At 34.9% G+C, this 19,876-nt stretch overlaps 1 protein-coding gene across 4 annotated transcripts in view; it reads right to left on the bottom strand.

The window, feature by feature from the left end:
- PPP4R4 (protein phosphatase 4 regulatory subunit 4) overlaps positions 1–19,876 on the bottom strand; it is a 72,739-nt gene continuing 52,863 nt past the window's right edge. For 2 of the 4 annotated variants that reach the window (XM_033010563.2, XM_033010566.2), the window contains 14 exons: positions 19,224–19,301; positions 17,805–17,888; positions 16,365–16,547; positions 15,525–15,630; positions 14,568–14,715; positions 12,931–13,075; positions 11,988–12,029; positions 11,822–11,896; positions 9,416–9,491; positions 8,941–9,021; positions 8,515–8,608; positions 8,000–8,070; positions 7,038–7,173; positions 1–1,912 (listed from right to left, as the gene is read on the bottom strand). In XM_033010563.2, the coding sequence (XP_032866454.2) occupies positions 1,888–1,912; positions 7,038–7,173; positions 8,000–8,070; positions 8,515–8,608; positions 8,941–9,021; positions 9,416–9,491; positions 11,822–11,896; positions 11,988–12,029; positions 12,931–13,075; positions 14,568–14,715; positions 15,525–15,630; positions 16,365–16,547; positions 17,805–17,888; positions 19,224–19,301 (1,344 nt within the window). In that variant the 3' untranslated portion in view covers positions 1–1,887. Of the gene's footprint in view, positions 1,913–7,037; positions 7,174–7,999; positions 8,071–8,514; positions 8,609–8,940; positions 9,022–9,415; positions 9,492–11,821; positions 11,897–11,987; positions 12,030–12,930; positions 13,076–14,567; positions 14,716–15,524; positions 15,631–16,364; positions 16,548–17,804; positions 17,889–19,223; positions 19,302–19,876 lie in introns of those variants that run through there. The other 2 variants (XM_033010565.2, XR_004409646.2) reach the window with 2 other exon arrangements.

Here is a 19,876-nt window from a genome sequence, read left to right as displayed (position 1 = left end):
TTTAAAGATCACATAGCAGAAATTTAATACACAGTAGGGTTAATAAGTGAAGCACGTTATCAGCATTAAATAAATTAGTTAAAAATGACAGACAAATGACAGCCAATAAGAAACAAACGACAGACTGCATACAGAACTCGTTACATGCTTGTTAAGGGGAGAAACAGCTCGGATTCAAGTTTCGGAACTTACTGGTTGCTCTGCATTGCTCTAGGAAAGGCATCTGAGGGTCAAACACAGTTTTGAGTCTTGTTCTGCAGCTGGGCACCGCTGATCTGCGTTTGGTCGCCGGCAGAAGCCAGACTGAGAGCAGAGCAGGGAGTCTCCTGCGGCCCACGGGTGAGCAGCCGTAGTGGGCACGTTGTCCCTGGGGAACTGGGAGTATCTGCTTTCACGAACGAGACAAAAGCAGAACCTGGGAGAAGCCAGCACAGGTCACCTCTAGATCTGCATCAATATTGCCTGTTCAGCATCATAACACTTGAAAAACTTTTAAAGGAAGCTGTGATTTACAATACCCTACGTGCCAGGCTGCAGAACAAACTGAAAACTCGAGTGTTTCCACAGCATCCAGATAATGTGACTAAAGACACAGAATACACCTAAATCCAACTGCAGAGTAAGAAGCTTAAGAATTCAGACAGTAATACTGCTAAATCCAAAGACGCATTTTGTACTTCACACATGACAGCATACATCCAGCATTATTACTATTTAAAATAAATACCTTCTATAGGTAAATGCTTTTATTTATTTTCATTATAAAAGATGCCCTGAGAAATTTTTTTTTTCAAGAACATGCATGTACAGCATTGTCCTAGGTTTTATTTTGAGTAAATCATCATTCATATTTTTACATTATAAAAGTAACCACACACGCGTATGCATTCACAGGTCAGGTCATCTTTATCATACACCAAGAAATTTTAAAAACCACGTATTTCTGATATCAATATATTTATGCTGCTTCCATCCTGAAATAGAGAAGCTGACAATAGCTTCATAGGCTCTGTCTTAAGTATTGGCATAAATAGAACTTTTTAAAATAGAATTGCATGTTTTTCCACAGACAAATTTTGATAGAAACATTAGCATGAATACAAACAAATGCAGGTGACATCACTGAAGCATGGTAGCTTGCAAGAGCAGCTGATTAAAAACCAGATTCATCATTATAAATTATTCAAGTGAAAATACAATCTGAAATACTAAAAAGTAAAACAAGTATTTATACAACAAAACCTATGAAATAAAACTTTCTTTTTGTATCATCTGGAGACATCTGCTTTTAGATTGCTTTGAAACTTACACCGGATTTTTATGAACTTTACATAATACTTGTAAAAACATTACCTCTAAATTCACAGCACAATGCTACTGAAGTTTATGTTTACATAGACTGATCAACGGTTCTGGACTTTGGTCTTAAATTAGGTTTGAAGGTTCTTTAAAAATGTGGGATTACGTTTTCATATTCGTAACAATTTCTTGTATTTCTTGCATAAAACATGGGTGCTAAGAATTGCTAAAATTGTAAATAAGCCAATTAAGTAATGGATATGTGCATTCTAAATCTGAGAATTTGAACTACAAAGGCATAATTGAAGAAAACAAAATCCTCTCTTTAGCTACAGCAGTTAAGAGCACATAGCTGAAGTTATATTTCTTAACATTTCACTACAACATTAGAATTCTGCAACCATTACATTACTTATCAGAACATATTTTACAGCTTGGGATTTTATTTAAAAGATAAAAAATTTTAACATTGCAGGATGCATTTTATTCACTCCAGGCATTAGACAGTCCCATCTGCTGCTCCCACCTTATGTCACCAGAACGTTGCTTCCACCAGTCTCTGATTCCCTTCTTTTTCTGTCAGAAGATCTAAGAGTTTGATTTTCTGTTTTTTCTTCATACAGAAAAAAGAAACACATATCATATGTTGTTGCTATGTTATTAAATAGCATAATATAATAAACTGCTACTGTGTGCAACATTTTAATATAACTCTTAGCTGCTATACTTCAAAAATGACCAGCTGCTCTACTGCACCCACTGAAAAAGCCAAATGGACACATTCTGAGGTCATTCTTCACAAGAAGGGTTTATTTCTCCGTTAAGTTTCCTGCAGAAGGTCACGTGAAGGTCCCTCTGAGATGGTTAAGGTAGTACGAGCATTCTGCTCATGGATACAAACAATGCCAGAGGTCTGCAGCTTAACCCAGGATAAAATCTGGGGAAAGTGGAGATGGGAGGGGTAGCAGCTTAGAGCTCTTTACAGGGTTATTTCTAGGTCTTCCGCTGATCATGTCACTTGGGCAATTTCTGCACCTTCCATGGCCTTAATTTTTTAATCCTTAAATACACTGTTCTTAACTTTGCCGTTGCAGCTATGTCAATTAACAACTGTTTGAAATGGTCAGAGATCTCTGGAAGAACAGGGCTTAACTTTTAGAAGTCTGGAAATATTTGCATCAATATTTTACAACATAATTTACAAACAAAGCAAGATATTGTTCTGTTTCACCCTTTTAAAATTGTTGATGGAACCTTTAATGATAATACATCAGTGTTAGGGTGCCTACTAGCTTCGTTTTAGAAATGGCACCTAAATCACATGCCAGGCCCACTGGACCTCAGAACTCTTATCAGCTTAAAAGGCAGAAGAAAAACATTATTAGAAGCTGGAAGTAACCAACTCAAAGTGTAGAAGAACAGTGGCAGAATTACTTCATCTTGTGCTCAAGTTCACAAGCAATTATATGAGTGGATGAAAGAGGCTAAGATACTTATGCATATAATTATTACAACATGGTCACACCAATGTGAATGTCTTAAAGGTCAGTTGTGGACATCTTATAAACCACTGATATCAATTTATTATTAAGAAATCTTTTTCTATACAACAATAAAGGTACTCCCACTTTTTACAGGATGGAAAACCTATATCCCTCATTCTTGAAGTAGGTTTTAGTTGAAAGTGAAATAAAATAAAATCAGGCACTATCTATATGTCTATAGGCAAGATGCAAAATTCTTAAATGCTGTCTATAAAGCTGGATTATTGAAGAAAGTATAAAGTTGTGGAAAATACTTTTTAACCAATAGCATACTGAAGCCGGTCACATTACAGTAATGTAACCTTAAGCAAAACAGTAATTCTCATCCTAAAAAAAAAAAAATCTTAATCTCGTAAAAAGGAAAACATTTAAAAGAAGATAATAAAACTACATAGCAAAGTAATACAAGACTACTTGTGGGACAGAGTGTTTATGAATCATGCCAATTTCTGCACTAGGATGATTCATGATCTAACTGGCAACTCTTCATCATAAAGTCAGAACAGCACGTTTGCTCTGCACGTTGATTTAAGTAAGGTCTCCTGTGGGATGAAATACTCAACCAGCGCTCTCTGTGATTCTTTCCTACCCATAAGGTGCTTAAAGCAGGTATTCATCTCTTTTGTGATTCCACAACTAAACTATATGGGTGCTTCTTTAGCATAATTCTTGCATTTTCTATTGGCTAATATTACCCAAGGTCTAGCAAATGACACCAAAGCTAATGGTCATTTTCTCGTCACTTCCTTGTGAGCACTGGATCGGGATTTACTGAGATTTTTCTTTTTCTTGAATCTACGTTATGTTCAAAAACAGAGAATATTTTAATTGGCACACGGCTATGAAATGGGACAAACAAAATGTTTGGACTCATGAGCACGGTAAGTTCTCCAGCACGGTAACTTTGGGTTTTGAAAAATTTCTGGAACAACATGAATGTATGAAATCAGAAACTCTCCATCCCTACAAACTGCACTATATTGTCAAAAGTGAACATCTGTCAATATTCAGTAGAGCAGTTTTATGGAAAAGATTACACTTGAGCAATTAAATGATATTTTGTCCAAGCATACATCACTTTTCACTAAGAATCATTAATGATATCTGTTGATATTTTAATTATTAAACAGCATATTACTGCCCAATCTTCCATTCTTCAGAAACACACATAATTATTAGAAACATATTAGAAGTTACCTTATTCATGTTGCAGAGCTGATAAATTAAAAGCTAGGACTTGCCAGAATTGCAGTGTTAAACCAGCACATATGTAAATTTATGTGATGATACAGTCTAAATATACACTCTATTAATTTTCTCACAAGCTTTCTACCTTAATGAGTCCCTAGATGGTGACACTCATTTATGAGCATCTATTCAATTGCACCTCTCACTGTACAATTTTCAAATTCTTCTCTCAGTAAGTCATTTCCGCCAACTGCTTACATATTTGGATATCAATTTTCTTCATCATTCAACTTAGAGAACATTGTTTCCTTGAAACTGACTTTTTTATTTTTTTGTACTTTAGTATGTGTACATTTAGTACCAGGACCGATTTTCTGAACAGAAGGAAGAGAGGTACACCTAAACAGATCTGTGGTCAGCAAGGTTATGCAGATGAATGCATTCACCACTAACCGTTTCTTTATCTGTATCTCTTAATATCTCCTCATAGAGCTGCTCCATTTTCTTATGAAAACAATTAAGTATCGGACCAGATTACAAAAGAGAAATTGACTCTACAGTGCAGCAGACATTATACCAATTTGAGAGATGTGTTCTCCCATAAGAACAAAAAACATTAACACTCTTATTCAGAACTAAATGTAGGTCATACTAAGCCTGCTCTTCTTTCTCCCAAAATGTTTTGCTTCCCCTAGTAGATCCTCTTGGCTTCTGACACTGTGCAGTTTAGGGACTTTCTGAACTAGAGAGAGCATCCAGATCACTGTGTTTGATCAGATACCTGCTTTCAAGTAGTATGCTGTTAAGGTATTCACTTGGGAATGGTGCACTGAGACTTGAAGCTGAGTCTCTTACATTCCATTTTCCTGCCTGAAGACAAAGGTACAAACTGCTTTGTGCGAGTCTTTTTCTGTCCCTTTGTACCCAAACAAAAGATATCAGTTTTACTTTGACAGACGGAAAATTCTTTGAAATTTGGAAAAGTTTTATGTGATGTAAAAAATATGCCTGAACTTTTCATCTAACTGCTTTGTGAATATTAATCCATTTATTTTCCACAAATCCTTGTGAGACAGCTGAGTAACTGAAATTTCTACAATGGTTGCTAAAAAACATTACAACATTTGAACTAAATTTCTGGCTTTAAAGAAAGGGAACAGAAGTATACAGTGATTAGGGTGAAAGAACACAGATTTTTGAGCACACCTAATTTTTGGAAGTATGCAGCATTATGTCATTTGATGTACTCAAGATACATGTCCCATTTACCTTACAGATAGCTGAAAATGTCAGCCTGTCTACTGATCTAACTGTTGAGTTTGAAATAAGTGACCGCCTAATGTTCACCTATAAAAAGTGTGAGGTAAGTACTGTGGGTAGCATTTAAGAGAAGGCATTAGACTCTGGCAAAAGACAGGGACAGAGTGCAATTTGACTTGGCAATTTAAGGTACTTCTACTGTGAAACCACTGAATCAACACAATCAGTCTACCTTCATTCACTATTTATCTTCAAAATTTTTCCACACACAAAAATGCAGTTTTAAAAACAATAGGTCACTATGCAAGCTTGATCTCATTCCAGAACAAATCTGTCTTGTACAGGGAAGGTGGTAAAATTACGGTAGAAAAAATCCTGTGTGATCATACAGCAAGAGACTGTATCATAATATAATGTATACAAGTGGCTGAATGCAAGCTGTTCAGAGAACAACTTCTAACGTTTGTTAAACTTCTGAGTGTTTTATTTTACAATTTAGGAATTTTACATCTGCGAGTAAAGTTGGGGGTGGTTGTTTTGGTTTGTTTTTTAAAAGAACCTGAAAATACTGAAGTGGGAAAATATGAGTACATACAGATACTTAATTCACCAGAATGGACCACTCAAGAGATATCACTATCACTGCTGTTTCCCCTTTTTACCTGGCAAGCCAGTGTAAGGTGTTTCCTCTTTCCTCTCTGGTGCAGGCTCCGTATGTCTGCTCCATTATTTTTGAACAGCAAGTCACAGTCTCACATTCTGGACTCTCCTTTCATTCCTGGTGTCTCATACTTATTCAGACTTCCAAGGCCTAGCTTGCATTTCCCCATACTTTGCAGCTTCAAGTTGTAGTTTCTATTACACTTAAGCCTGCTTTCCAAAACAACCTCCCTTTTTTGCTATAGCTGGCACCTTTCTTTTCTCCATTCTGCCTTGGCTAAGAAAGCAAATCTCCAATAGGAAAGAAAAATCTCAGTTTGAGCACCTAAAATTATAGCTAGTCCAATGATAGTAATTTAGAGCTACAAGCTATAGTGTAAAAGGAATCTGCAGGGAATTACCTGCTAGAGTCTACAGAGATTTGACCAAGCAAGTGCACATCACAGTGATTTTCCAAGACTTTCATCACAGGAGCAAACAATTTCATTTTTGATTCTGCTCTTGCAAAACGTTAAACAGTTTAGCCTGATGCTTAAAGAAAACCAGCCTGAGGGAGGTGCCTAGTACTGAATTTTTTTTTATCTAAATGGTTAAGGCAAGGCAAAGAAGGCAGTCTTAATAACAAGTCGCTGTACCAGTTCATCGTATCTCTCAAAATAAATCACTAAATTGTTACATGATAATACATAAACATACAAAAGCACATAAAAAGAAGGAAAAGGGAAAATTAGATCATCTACCAATACACACATTCTATCTCTCCCACTACATGCAGCTAGATCATAGTGACTGTGGTTATTACATATCAAATGCACTAACCTTCACTTTGCCCCATCCCACCCTCCCCATAACGTATCAGCTGAATGCAAACATGTGCAGGAGAAACAATGTGAAAGACTAATTAAAAGGGAACACAATCTTGAAAGCACTTATAGTTGCACACATGACGTTTCTACCCTGCTATTTTAGGATTTCAAAATCTGGGTGCAGAAGTAAAAAATATAGGCTTAATGTTACATGGCTCTTCTGAGTTCCCCTTGAGACTGTTACCCATAAGCTCAATTTAACCTCTTGGCAACCACTTACATGCTCATCTTTCGGGACTGACTCTCCTTATTTCCATTGTTCTTTTGGTCAGATGAATTAAATAAGTTGCGAGAAGAACTGGAAGGAAAGGCAGCATTTCCACTATTACCAGTAGAATGACTCCGGAATGAATCATCTGAAATAAAGAGTTGCAGTTTAGACAGATAATTCTGTCTGAAAAAAATACATAGAGAGTAAACAGAATGAGGTGTTTTTCCTGTGGCAATAGTGGTATATTTCCTATGGCAAAAATCCAAAAGTTTAACTTTCTTGGTTTCAACTTAACATTTCTTCGAGTATTTTTATGAAAAAATGATAAATAAAAATAATTAGAACACACATTTTGGAAGAGAAGATCGATACATTTAATATATCAAGATAGTGGGACTTAAATGGCCAATATTTAGATGCTTAAAATTTAGCTATTTCATCTAAGCTAATTGCCTAGTGTCTATTAGTAGTGAAAGGAAAAAGTCAGGTTTCTCTGGGAAGCAATTAATCTCATTCTAATCTTTAATCATCCAAACTCTTCAACAGCAAATGGAGAGAGGGGAATTGCCAGACAGCAGTTTCTCACCCCTAATTCAGCAGAAGTTATACATAATATCCTTATCCCCACATAAAATGGGCGGATGCAAATTGCAAAACCAACCTTTTTATGACATCTAAAATGCCAATCAAGAAATGCCAAACTCATTTTACATTTAGGACTTTCAAATGTAACTTTAAATGACTGTAACAAAAAAAAACAAAAACAAAAACAAAACACCAAAACAACACAACAAAAACCCAAGAAACTGAAAAACAGAATAACTAGCCTAGCACTAAAGTGCTCAAACGTATTGGATATCTATTATTCTACATTCTTTAGGAGAATGGTATCTTGAATTATGCCTGTTTAATGGCACATATTCAGCACCCACAAAAAACTAATGTAAAATATAATCTAATAACCTACTTACCACTAAAGGTTAGCATACAACTCTTTCCGATTCCTGATACCGAAGATGTATAACCTGTAGCAGAGCTTTTACTTAAAAAACAAACAAAACAAAACCAAATTGCTTATTACAGGAAAGTATTCTTCGCCACAGTATCATCCTGCTGTTTAGTAATATTGGAGGTTATTTCTGAGTTTATGTGAAAAAATCAAATGAGAATGTTATGCTGAAATTTAAGTAATATATGAATTTAGATTTAGCAGTTCATATTGACAAATATTTTTAATATATGATAAAAGCTGACATATATTAACTTAAAAAGAATTAATAACAATGTGTGTGCCTCAGCATGCCTTAAAATGGTATTTCTTCCCTTAGTTCAAAACTGTGTAACTTAATCAATTAAACAGAAAGCTGAAAATCTGTGTCACAATTCAGTGAGCACATCACTACTTTCATAGATTCATGTGCATATAATTTCATAATAGCTATTTATTAGGTAAACATATGAGGTAAGCAATGAAGATAAAAGATACTTAGGACACTTGTCTATGTTGCTGTATTTTGGATGTAGTGCTTGAGTACTGAAAGACTGGCTTCGAACCAACTTGGATTTTTTGTCTTCTTTTCCTAAAATTGTAAGTAGCAAAAAATTTTAACATGGCTATCATTGCATTTCCTCAGTAATTAAGAACACTTTTTAATATAATTTTCTGTCAGCCTATGCTAGCTGAAGGAACTGATTTAAGTACTTCAATAACAATAAATAAACCTCATGTCACCTATTTATAGGCCAAAGAATAAAATAAAACTCAAACCCATAGAAAACACATTCAGTTCTAGCAATGGAATCTTTTCCCATGTGCAGTAAGTCAGACTTTGGCCCACAAATGCAAACAGCAGCTTTGCTCTGTTTTATCCTGCATCAAAGCATTCTAGAAATGTTTTCAAAGAGTTCTTACCTGCTGATGTTCCAGAAGAGCTTCCAGGAACAGAGTGTGTGATACTTTTTGCCAACACTGATGATGTTTTACTGTCTCTACCTAAAAAAAAGTCCAGTATAAATACTTCTCTCTTAAAGCTTAACTTTAAATGAAGAAAGAGGACATAGCATATCACAGCCCTGGGGTAAACAGGATCTAATCCAGTGCTACTAACACTTCAGAAACACCACAGACAAGTACTTACATTACAACCCAAAATGAAAAATACCAGAGAACTAAAACTGTCATGTATTTCATTAATAAAGCCAAAAATCTTCCTCCTAATATGAGGCCAGTTTTCAGAAATATCTTTAAAAATATCGAAAAGTTTTATTGCCACTATCTAAAACTCTGCTGTTTACTATATAAAGTGTCTCTTTTTCTGCTCCTTTCTCTATCTTTATAGAAGAGCAATGCATGCACAAACAGTATGTCCACAAACAAACAAACTTACGCTTCTTTTCAAACATTTTATCATTAACATTTGTAGATCTTCCTTCATTTTGCTGCTTCTCTTTTTCTAATTGTTCCTAAAAAAATGAATGGTTTTCTTAGGTATTACTCAAAAAAAAAAAAAAAAAAAAAAAAAAAAAGTGTTTCAACTAGGGATTGCTTCCAAATCACCAAAAAAACAGTTAATTTCTACTCTTTCCTACTATTAGTACAACCCTTAGTGAATATCCAAGAGAACCAATTAAACAGTACAGAATGAAATCAGGGTACATATCCTATATAAAAATCACACCAAAAAATGTTGACTTTAATTAAGAAGGGATCTCAGAGTGGAAGTTCGCTTTTATAACTTATTGTTAAAGTTAAATATGGCCTTTTTTCTTTCAAACTAAAAAGATACAGAAATTGGCAACTGACAATGTAAACTTTTTGTGTTACACAGATACTCTGATAATAGAACTGGCAGTATTTTTAATTCAAACATACAATTCAATGAAAATGTCTTCCTGAAATGGTAAAGTGTGTCACATATGCTCAAACTTTGTAAAGGTCTAAAATTAACATCTAAAGTTGATAAGCCTTCGTGCAAAACAAAACCAAGTATTACAGTTCTTCAAGTTTAAAGAATTTATTTGCCTTTCTGTAGTATTAGCTAGCCTTAGAGTACCTTTAGAGAGCACATACATAGACAGAAAACAAGTGTTAATACAGCTACATCAATAATTTCAAAAGCCAATACTTGCTCTCAAGCAGTTCTTGGTGAATAGATATCACTCCAACTTCAAAAAGTTATATAATACTAGCTTATTTTCTGTACTATGTTAATAATAAAAAGTACAAGTGAACCGTAATTGTTCTACTCTATCTTTTCATTTCGCTCTAATTACTACCCAAGTCAAAAAAAAAAAAAAAAAAAAAGAAAGAGGCAATTAATTCAGGTCAAGGTTGCTGAAACATAGTTTCTACTAAGTCAATTACTAACATTAAGGAAACTTATTAGCATATTCAGTATTAAAATCTGTAGCGGTCAGATACATTTAACTGGGTTCAGTGGCTCCTCATCCATCTGGGACTGCAACATGTCACAATTTACTGTGTAAATCTCCAGTTCCTCAAAAGCATGCCTCCCTCAGACAACGCTTAACAAGACCTTTGTGATACAGGTGGTCTGCCCATCTCAGTGGGACATACCGTAAAAACACACGTGTTCTTCTAAAGTCTAGCTGTAGAAACAGGGTAAAAATTAATGTTACCATACAATGCACGGTAACACAGAGCACACTGGAGGCTCTTTTGCCAAGCCCCAAATGGTTTCACTGCAAAAACATTACTCTACCTAAAAACTACTAAAGCTCAACTGGAGTCTTTGAATTTTTGAATATTGGAGTTTTTGTGTATGCAGGTCCTGAGAATAAAGCGTGAACATCAGCTGCCCGAGAAGGCCTGCAGTCACCTATTGACACCAGTGGGCCACAAACCCCCATGGCAGAGGGGTTGGAACTAGGTGATCCCAAATCATTCCACAATTCTATATGCAGGCTCTGTAGCAATCCGAAAGAGGAAAAAGTGACATTTTTTGGACAGTCTTGAATCTGATCTGGTTCGCTACAGAGGAGCTCAATTACCACAAGTCAGAAGAACAATACTCATGAAATTCGGGCTCTTCTAAATCCTATCAGTTTCTTAGCTTCTCCCACCTCAGGCTGGAGAGGAGGCAGCAGAACGGAGAACTGCAGTAACCTAATCTAGGCTTTGTGAAGACGTAGTAGTCTATGTGGTGCAGCACCTGCTACAGCTTTTGCTTCCAGCCATGACTGTGGAAAAGCATGCTGCAGGCTTCTCTTACAAATCCTAAGCAAATTGCAGCTCCTTTTGCTCTACACAACCTGCACTAAGCCTCCCTCCTACCAGGCTGCAGATATCTATCTTTCTTTTTTTCTGGCTAACAGGAAAGTTGTAACACACAGGGCCTCCTCCAGCTTCCTTGGCACAAAAGAAGTTAATACATTCATTTCTTTGCCTATGGAAGCTGTATGTGAATTCTGAGGTGTTTTATTACTCAATTTATTATGTTATACACACCTGATAAAATGCTACGCTCCCTCAAAAAGATTTCATTCCCTCAAAATGCTGAAGGGCTTGGATTGCTAAAGGCATCAAGCGTGAGTATCTTTTCAAGATACTCCAGTTTGCCTTTCTAATTGATACAGCAAAATTTAGGTAGTAAAGGAAGTTATATGTTACTTTGAAAGATTTAACCCTATTATAAAGTGTAAAATTTACACACAGATTATGAACCTACCAGGTCTCTCCATAGTATGCGCTTCCCCTACCTTGAAATTATCGCTTCATTAATATTTAGCTACAAGCTATTAAAAAAAGGACAGATTGTACTGATAAAATATACCATTTCCAAAAGGAGATGTTCTTGTCTCTCTTTTTCTTGATCCAATAAATCATTTTCGTAAAATCTTTTCTGAAACTTCAAAATAAGATCAATAAAAATAAAAAATCACTACATGAAAATGGGAATTAAAAGTACTTGGTAAGTATTAAAGTTAGTAACTACTTACAGCATCTACAGAGATCTCCATTCTGTCCAATTCTAACACTGTCTACAAAGAAAATCAAAACATTATTTATCATTAGTTAACAGAATGCCACACTTTTAACTAAAAGACCGTCCAGATAAGAAACTTAGAATAGTGGTATTCAAAATTAAATATCTCTTTTCTTCCTAAACATTTGAAGCCTCTGCCTATATTTTTGTGCTACAAATGCAGTTAAAAACTCTCAGAGAGTATTCTCAGAGCCCTGCTGAGACTCACAACGAGGAACTAATAGACTAACTGTACGGAACTGAAAATACACTCAAAGAAAGCACAGAAGCAGAAAGGCTAGAGCACGGACCTAGGAACCAAGACCGAAAAAATAACTCAGGAATCTGTGAATAAGCCAGGATGCTCCACACTGATGTTCACCCAACCTCTCCTGCAGACTGGCCCTATATGGAAGCCACCTACTCCAGCTACTTCACTTCATGACTTCTTTGAGACTGAGTATGGGCATCCCTTAAAGACGTACTTTTTCGTGCATATTCACATTACAAAGACATTTGTAACATTTAAAAATCCTGCAAATCCTTTAGCTGTATATTGTAAAATATATAGGATAACTCCACCTCAGAGACTTGATCATTTTTACTAGGGTCAACTTTTAATACCATCTTTAGTCATCTGCTATTTTTTCACAAGTGGTCATCGAGCCAAAATCCTGCATCCCAGTCACTAGAAAATAACTGCAATATAAGTAACCAAGGAAACACCGACTCTTAAATTTGACAGAAAGCACTATACTACATCTTCTCTTAATTGTTCAAAATTACATAATAGACAATAGAATTCTTTAGTCTCCTGTGCTTACATTAAGAGAATCAACAGAAAGCGTAACTTTAATCATCTTAAATTTTAACGATAACCCCAAGACAAAATGCTGCTGGAAAAGAAAAATGCTTACTCTTTTTACAATAGTCAGGACATCTTTGTCTTTCTCTTGACACAAAAGTTTCCTTATACATAATTCCAACTGCTGAAGTAAATGTTTATCAGTGGGAATCTTCAGAGTAGATTTAACTTTTGGCAACAAACAGCATAGCTTCATTCTACAAAAAAAAAAAAAAAAGGTAAATATTCACCTTTTGATGCAAATCTTTAATAAACATTATTAATTCTTTGTGTTGCATGCTAGCAATACGTGGTAATATTCTCTGATGCTCTCAGATACCACTGGCTTGTGATCAGAGACAAGCCTGTGGCAGAAATGGCAACCTGGTGATTAATAACATTAAAAAAAAGATTTCTTCTATGAATTCATCTTACTGGTTTTATACCTTCAAAACATTTTATCCTTCACAACTTCCCATTACAAGGAGTTTTACTATTCTAGGTTTCTAGAGAGTGGTATCTCCCTAAGTTTGTTTTAAAATCATGAGCTAATAAGTATGTTTGACTTCTAAACTTCTGCCCACTACAGGACAGTGCATTCGTTTGGTAAAGTGTAAGGGAACAATTCAGAAAGTAATTATGACAAAATTAATTTTAATATCAGTTAAGGGATTGCAAGTTATTTCAAGGTTCCATTAAATTTCAATATTGTATCAATAGAGCTTTTAATTAAAATGTTAAAAGCAGTAAGGTACTTCAGATTATATGCAAATTTAGTTTATTGTTTTAATATAATCCTCTTAATTTAAGGGCATGAGACACAAATGTTAACCTATATGCACAAAATGGCCCAGTTTTTAGGTTTGTGGTCCTGCTGAAATTTGATGTTAGAGTTATACTGAACATAAGGTCTATTTAAACAGTTTCACTTGATAATAAACTGCATGTTGTGAAGCTTACTGAATACACACAGGTATGTGCAAATTATGCTTATGTAAATCTCTACTGTGGCATTAGTATTAGATATTCAGACACGTGATGAGATGAATTACACACATCCGAAATAAGATTAAAAGCATAAAATCATACAAAATACATTACAAAAGGAAAAAAAAAAAAAGGAACTATTTTCTTATTGGTAATAACTGTCTAGTTCCTATCTGTTTAGTGAAGAAAAAAAGAAACTAAAATAGTAACAGAAAAAAAAACTGTATAAAAATTAATAACAGACCAATATTCTTCTATCCTTTTCAATTTACTTCAACAATGAAGTAGAAAACTTTTACATAAGGTAAAACCTATGCTAACTTGTTAAGCTCAGACCACTGAAAGAATTGCCTGGGTGTCTTACTTCACATACAGTGATGCTGAAAAGGATGGAAATTAATGGAGACCGTGAAGTTACATTTCTCTCTCTACACCCATGAAACAGCATATTAGTTTCTTCTCATCGATTGCTGGCTCCTCTGCCTCAGCGTTCCTTTCACTCCCAAACCCCAATACTTTTTCAATCAGACTGACCTGCTTCTGGGGTTTTCCAGCATCATTTCCATAGTCCCCTGCACCTTTAATACTGGTCACCCTGAGGGCTCTGTACCTTTGTAGCCAAGTCCCATTATTTAAACCAGACATGAAACCTGTAGCAATATTTCTTAATATATTATTTAAAGCTTTTTTCCTGTAGGCTGCTATGTATTCTTTGTACAGTACCTCACATTTGCCACTGGGTCATGTGTAAGTTCAAGCACAGGTAGAAAGAAGTATTTACAGAAGAATGATTTTGAAAACAGTTCCATAATGAATTCACAAGTATCTAAAAAACGAAGTCTGTTCCAGTAACTTTTTCCTTGGCCCAGTTCTGAAAAATAACAATCCACAGATATTATCTATGAAGTTTTCAGTATCAGAGAGAAAACATTTCAAAGGTTAACCTTTGGCTCAGAGATGATAATCACACTCATCACAGAGCACACCTTCTCAACCCATCTCAATTCTTTCTTTCGGTGAGCACCTAACCTTCAGAATACAATTACCAGTTCTGTCAGTGAGAATTTTTTTCAGAAATACAACCTGTCCCTTTAGCCATTTGAAAAAGCAGAAATAGCAAGTGAACTAGCTACTGTGTTGAGCGCAGCCCTGTATGCCTTCCAAACCGTGTCACAGGTGTATCAAAATTACCGTGTAAACGTTCAGAATTGCTAATGGGAACTAATCGAACTTCTAACCTATCGCTGAAACACATAGCATAGACTAGAAAGTCAACTTAGGTGACTAACTCATTCATAAATTAACTGCTGAGAAGACTTATTCAGCACTTCTTATGCTGAATCCTCCAGAGAATTTTACTTCTACGGAGGAAATCTGCTCCGTATATCGTAGGACCTTCAGCTGAGCAATTTTCGATTCAAGAAGTAGGGTTGGAAGGGTCTTGGCATACTATCAATTTCCCATACTGCCTCTTTCCCAATTCATTTGCATAAGTTTCAGATATATTCCTCGCATACGCACAATATGTTTTGCCTGGTGATAATATGAGCAACTAAATGTCTTCTAAGTGCAATCCCTCCAATGACGGCAGGAAGTTACACTGAATAAATATAACCACAAATAGATCTCCCGTCAAAACTAACTTGCATCTCTTAAGTAATCAAGGAAAAATCATCTTACGTTCAATCAGTTTCTGAATAACCTCATGCCTCTGTTCTTGTTTGCGATTATAGCGCAAATAAACGCAGAGAGTTCGAGCAGCTGCTTTCTGAACTGGGAGGACATTCTTGAAAGAAATAAAGGGAACACAATTAAACATACCTGGAGGAATATGAGTAAAAACATATAAAAATTCTAGAAGTAGAAGAAATAGCTAAAAAACAGCCTATCAATTTTTAAATAATTGGCATAAGTGAGAATAAGGAAGTTTGGCCATCTATGAGACACCTACTACTTTATCCCTTTTGCCTAACTTGTTTATTCAACTAATGCCTTAAAATATTTCATGTTTGGAAGACACATTCTACATTGCAGGTGTTGCAAAATAAAGCTCACAGCATCTCCTCTGACGACAGACAGTTTTACTCTCGAATTAATTCAACAAAATTTCAGACTAGTAGCTCCAAATGACTATTCATTTTCAGAATAAAGTGTTCCTTCATAAAGAATAGAACACAATGCAAAATAATGTATGGAATCAGAAAAAAAAAAAAAAAGGCATATCTCAGATGAAAAAGTTTTGATTTACCTAGAAAGAATCTAATAATGAGCAGAAGGAAAGGAAATAAGTGTTGGGTGGGAGGAAAAACATGACAATCTGTCAATCCAAATTTTGCTTCTCAAATAGGGGGTGAGTTCTCAGAGCAATTTCTCAGCCTTATATAAGAAAAATACAGCTTGGTATACCATATGCAATAAGATTAATATAATATATAAAGCACTACACATAGCAAATATCTGATGGTCATTGTTCTAAATGGCGTAAACAAAAAACAACGGGAAAAAGACAGGTGGGCTCACATTTGTCAAAATGATTGTTAACATTCTGTGAAGAAAACGGTAATAAATCTGATCGCTTGATATGATATGAGGGAGACATGCATATTTTTGTAGTAACTTCTCATGAGTTCTCCATTTTAAAGAAGTTGCTGCTCTCTGTTCTGCTGTTGTTAAAGCGGGAATCAAGTCAGGAATAGACAATAACTAGAAAAAAAAATATAAAACATTAAAAGAGTTTTACATCATCTAGTTGTATGTCATGTTATTATTCTTAAAAAGCATATCACAACAATGTAAGAAGGGAAGAGATTTTAAGGGGTCAATTAATTCCTCTCTTCAGACAGCATCAGCTACACTATGAACATTTCCAGTAGATATTAGTCTGATTTGTTCCTAAAAAATGTAATGATCAGGTTTAAATAACCTCCCCTAAGCAGTAAATGCCACTTAACTATTCAAAAAGCTATTCTAGTAGCTAACTAAACACGCTTTCATTTCCAACCCCTCCCCCTGACAAAGAAAAACTAATCACTGTTCTCTTTGTAATACCTCTTTACAGACATGAAGACCATTACAACCCTCCCCAGTCTTCTGTTTCTCAAATGAAATAAATCCCATTTTCCTTCTAGCCTCTTGATCTTTGCAGTTATTCTCTCACTTCCCTAATTATTTGTAGCAGGTATTATACACCTCTTCTCAGTAAGAGGCAAAGACTTTACGGTAGCCAAGCTAAATTCTCTTTAGCACTAAGCAAAATGGAACAGACTGCCACACTTGACATTGCACTTGTTATGTTACCTACATTTACGGCTGTAAACATCTGACAAATTGACATTTTAAATTACACTCTCAGCTTTTGTCCATGAAAGAAAATAGATTTAGTTAGTTCTTATAGTATTGGCATATCTTAATTTCTCTATGCATTTAGGAATTATGCTCAAAACAGCATCTTGAAGCAGGAGATGATCTTTTATGTTCCATTTTATAGGTGAGGAGCCATGGAACAAACCATTATCCAGAGTCATATACAAATAATGAGCAAAGTTGGGAGCTGAATACAGATTTCCTAAATCCTAATTCAGTGTCTTTACCTCAGGAAATAGGCTTTCTTCTAGCAGAAACTGTCTGAAAATGTCAACCATGGATGGTTGCCAAATAAATATATTAAAAAAAAATACATTTAGTGTTAGCTATCAATCAAAATTTGTTCTATTTCAGTAAATCTGTGGTAAATTAGAAAAATAACATGGATAAACTGTTCATTGTTATATTAAGTCTGATGTTTCAAAACTTTTTTAATTTTAAAATTTATAAATTCAACAAACAATTAAAAAAACACAGAAACTTTGTATCTCTCCAAAGCAGAAACTAATCATGATAGCCTTCTCACACAATGTGTCTGAACAACTTTGCTACTACCTTCATTTAGAAACCAAATTAAAAAAACATGAGAATACCCACCTTGCTTTCTGATCCACTGTTTTCTCCTCCATTAGTCATTAGTTCAAGGATTTCAGGAAGGTGACCTACCAGGGCATCTAACACCTATTTTAAAAAGGCTGCATGAATGAGGTCTGTAAATTAACTTGACCCAATATTTATCTTTCACCAACATATCCCTGCTGACATCTCTTCTGTTACTGTTCTCTCACATCCATGTTAAAAAAAAAAAAAAAGGCAACTTATTTGCATTGATGAGGGCTGGGATTTTAAGTAAAAGCCTTGACAAACACAAAGAAATTGGTTTTTTATATTTGTCAGCTGAATTTTACAAGCAATTTTTCCTGCTTTAAGAAAAACTGCAGTTGATAAATTAAAATAGAATATATAGCCTATATTAATAAAATAACCCTACTTTCAAATGTTGTAATACTTAAAATTAGACTAGAAAAGTACATATTTAAATATTTTTGGCACCAATTCTGTCTGAGGTAGTCTATAAAATAAAGAACCAAATATTTTTTATTATTTGGATAACTGTACAGGGATCAAACTAAGGAATTTTTCAAAATCCCCAGCTGCTTCTGAGTCCCAACTTTCAGGTGTTCATCTCGAGAAATCTTTTAAGATGGGACAGAATATCATAAATTTCATATTAGTAGGTGTTCTATGATGTTCTGTGAATACTTCTAATTTCCCTGAAAATATCTGACAAAGACTACCAAAACAAAAAGGAGCACCTGAAAGCAAAACTCATTTTTCAATGCCATATCCAAAGATCCTACATAGAAAACAAAAAAGGTTAACTATTGGAATAACTGGTATCAAAGGAAATCGTGATTTTGTCCCAAACACAAGTATTTGTCTTTTTTTCAGTTCAAAACATCTCACCATATTGTCTGTAACACAGCTAAGTGATTCATGTTTTACGCAGGTTGAAATCGAGGTACACCAAACTAAACTGTCTCATAAACATTCACAGATTCTGCAACCCATCTTGGACTGAAACTCTTTATAAATCTTGATCTGTGAACCACACACAATTGCTTCATGTCCTCTTCAACAAAAATAAAGCACATCAAAAACCCTGAACGCTATCAATGATTATTTTAATCAAAATTTTATCAAAACTCAAATTTTATCAAAACCTTATCTTTCCGCAGATTTTGTAAGGTAATAAATAATACAGCAATTAAAACTTTTTAGAATTAATACCTTTTTAACCTAATAAAACCAGTGTGGGTTTACTAAATCCAAACACCTTCTTATTTTCCCCCTTTTTATTCACAGAAGGCTGACACCTTTATGAAGCATCTGTGAAACAGAAGTAAAAGCTGTTGATCATTTCAAGTACTCTACTGTCTTATCACAGTTATTAAACACCAACATAATCTGCCTCAATGTAACAAGCAAAAGAAAGTTCCAATAAGAGTGTATTACCTCCAGTGACTCATCCTGTAATAGTGTAACCAGTTCTTTATGTATTGTATACACACCAGAATTTAAAAGCTTAGCAACCTAAAAAAAATGACAGTAAGATAGCAAGGTGAAACATCCTTTAGTTCCATGGCACTACAACATGTGCTTACTTTACAGTGAGTATGAAGAAGGGATGAAGAACAATTGTTTCACATCAGCCTTCTGAAGTGGAGTACTTCCCCACTGATCACATTAAAAATATACTTATATAAAGACTATGCACCAAGGAAGAGGCCTATTATCTAACCATGAAATGTGCTTTTCGAATTAACTCGATTTCACATTTACCAAAAATCTTTAAGACTGCACTGCAAGGGTAGAAAAATTCCTTCTAGAATATTCAGATGTTGTACTCCATGCTCCTTAGGAGAGTTAACAGTCAGTCTGCTACATAATTTACAAAAGATAAAATAGGAAAATTGGCTTAGCCTGTGCTGGATTTTAAGTTTCCCCAGCCTTTCCATCTGAGGAAATCACTCCTTACTGCTTTGGGTTTTTTGACTGTAATTCATAAGTCACATGCAAATTTCTAAAAAACACCAGCAGCCCATCTCCATACTGTTAAAAAGGTTTTATAGGAAATAAGAGAAAAAACCTGAGGAATGAGATTTTTG

This window comes from Tyto alba, unplaced genomic scaffold, assembly GCF_018691265.1.
Source record: "Tyto alba isolate M040663 unplaced genomic scaffold, T.alba_DEE_v4.0 Super-Scaffold_18, whole genome shotgun sequence".
Lineage (NCBI taxonomy): Eukaryota > Metazoa > Chordata > Aves > Strigiformes > Tytonidae > Tyto > Tyto alba.
Note: the sequence above shows the minus strand (reverse complement) of the source record. Positions and strands in the feature narration are given on the sequence as shown.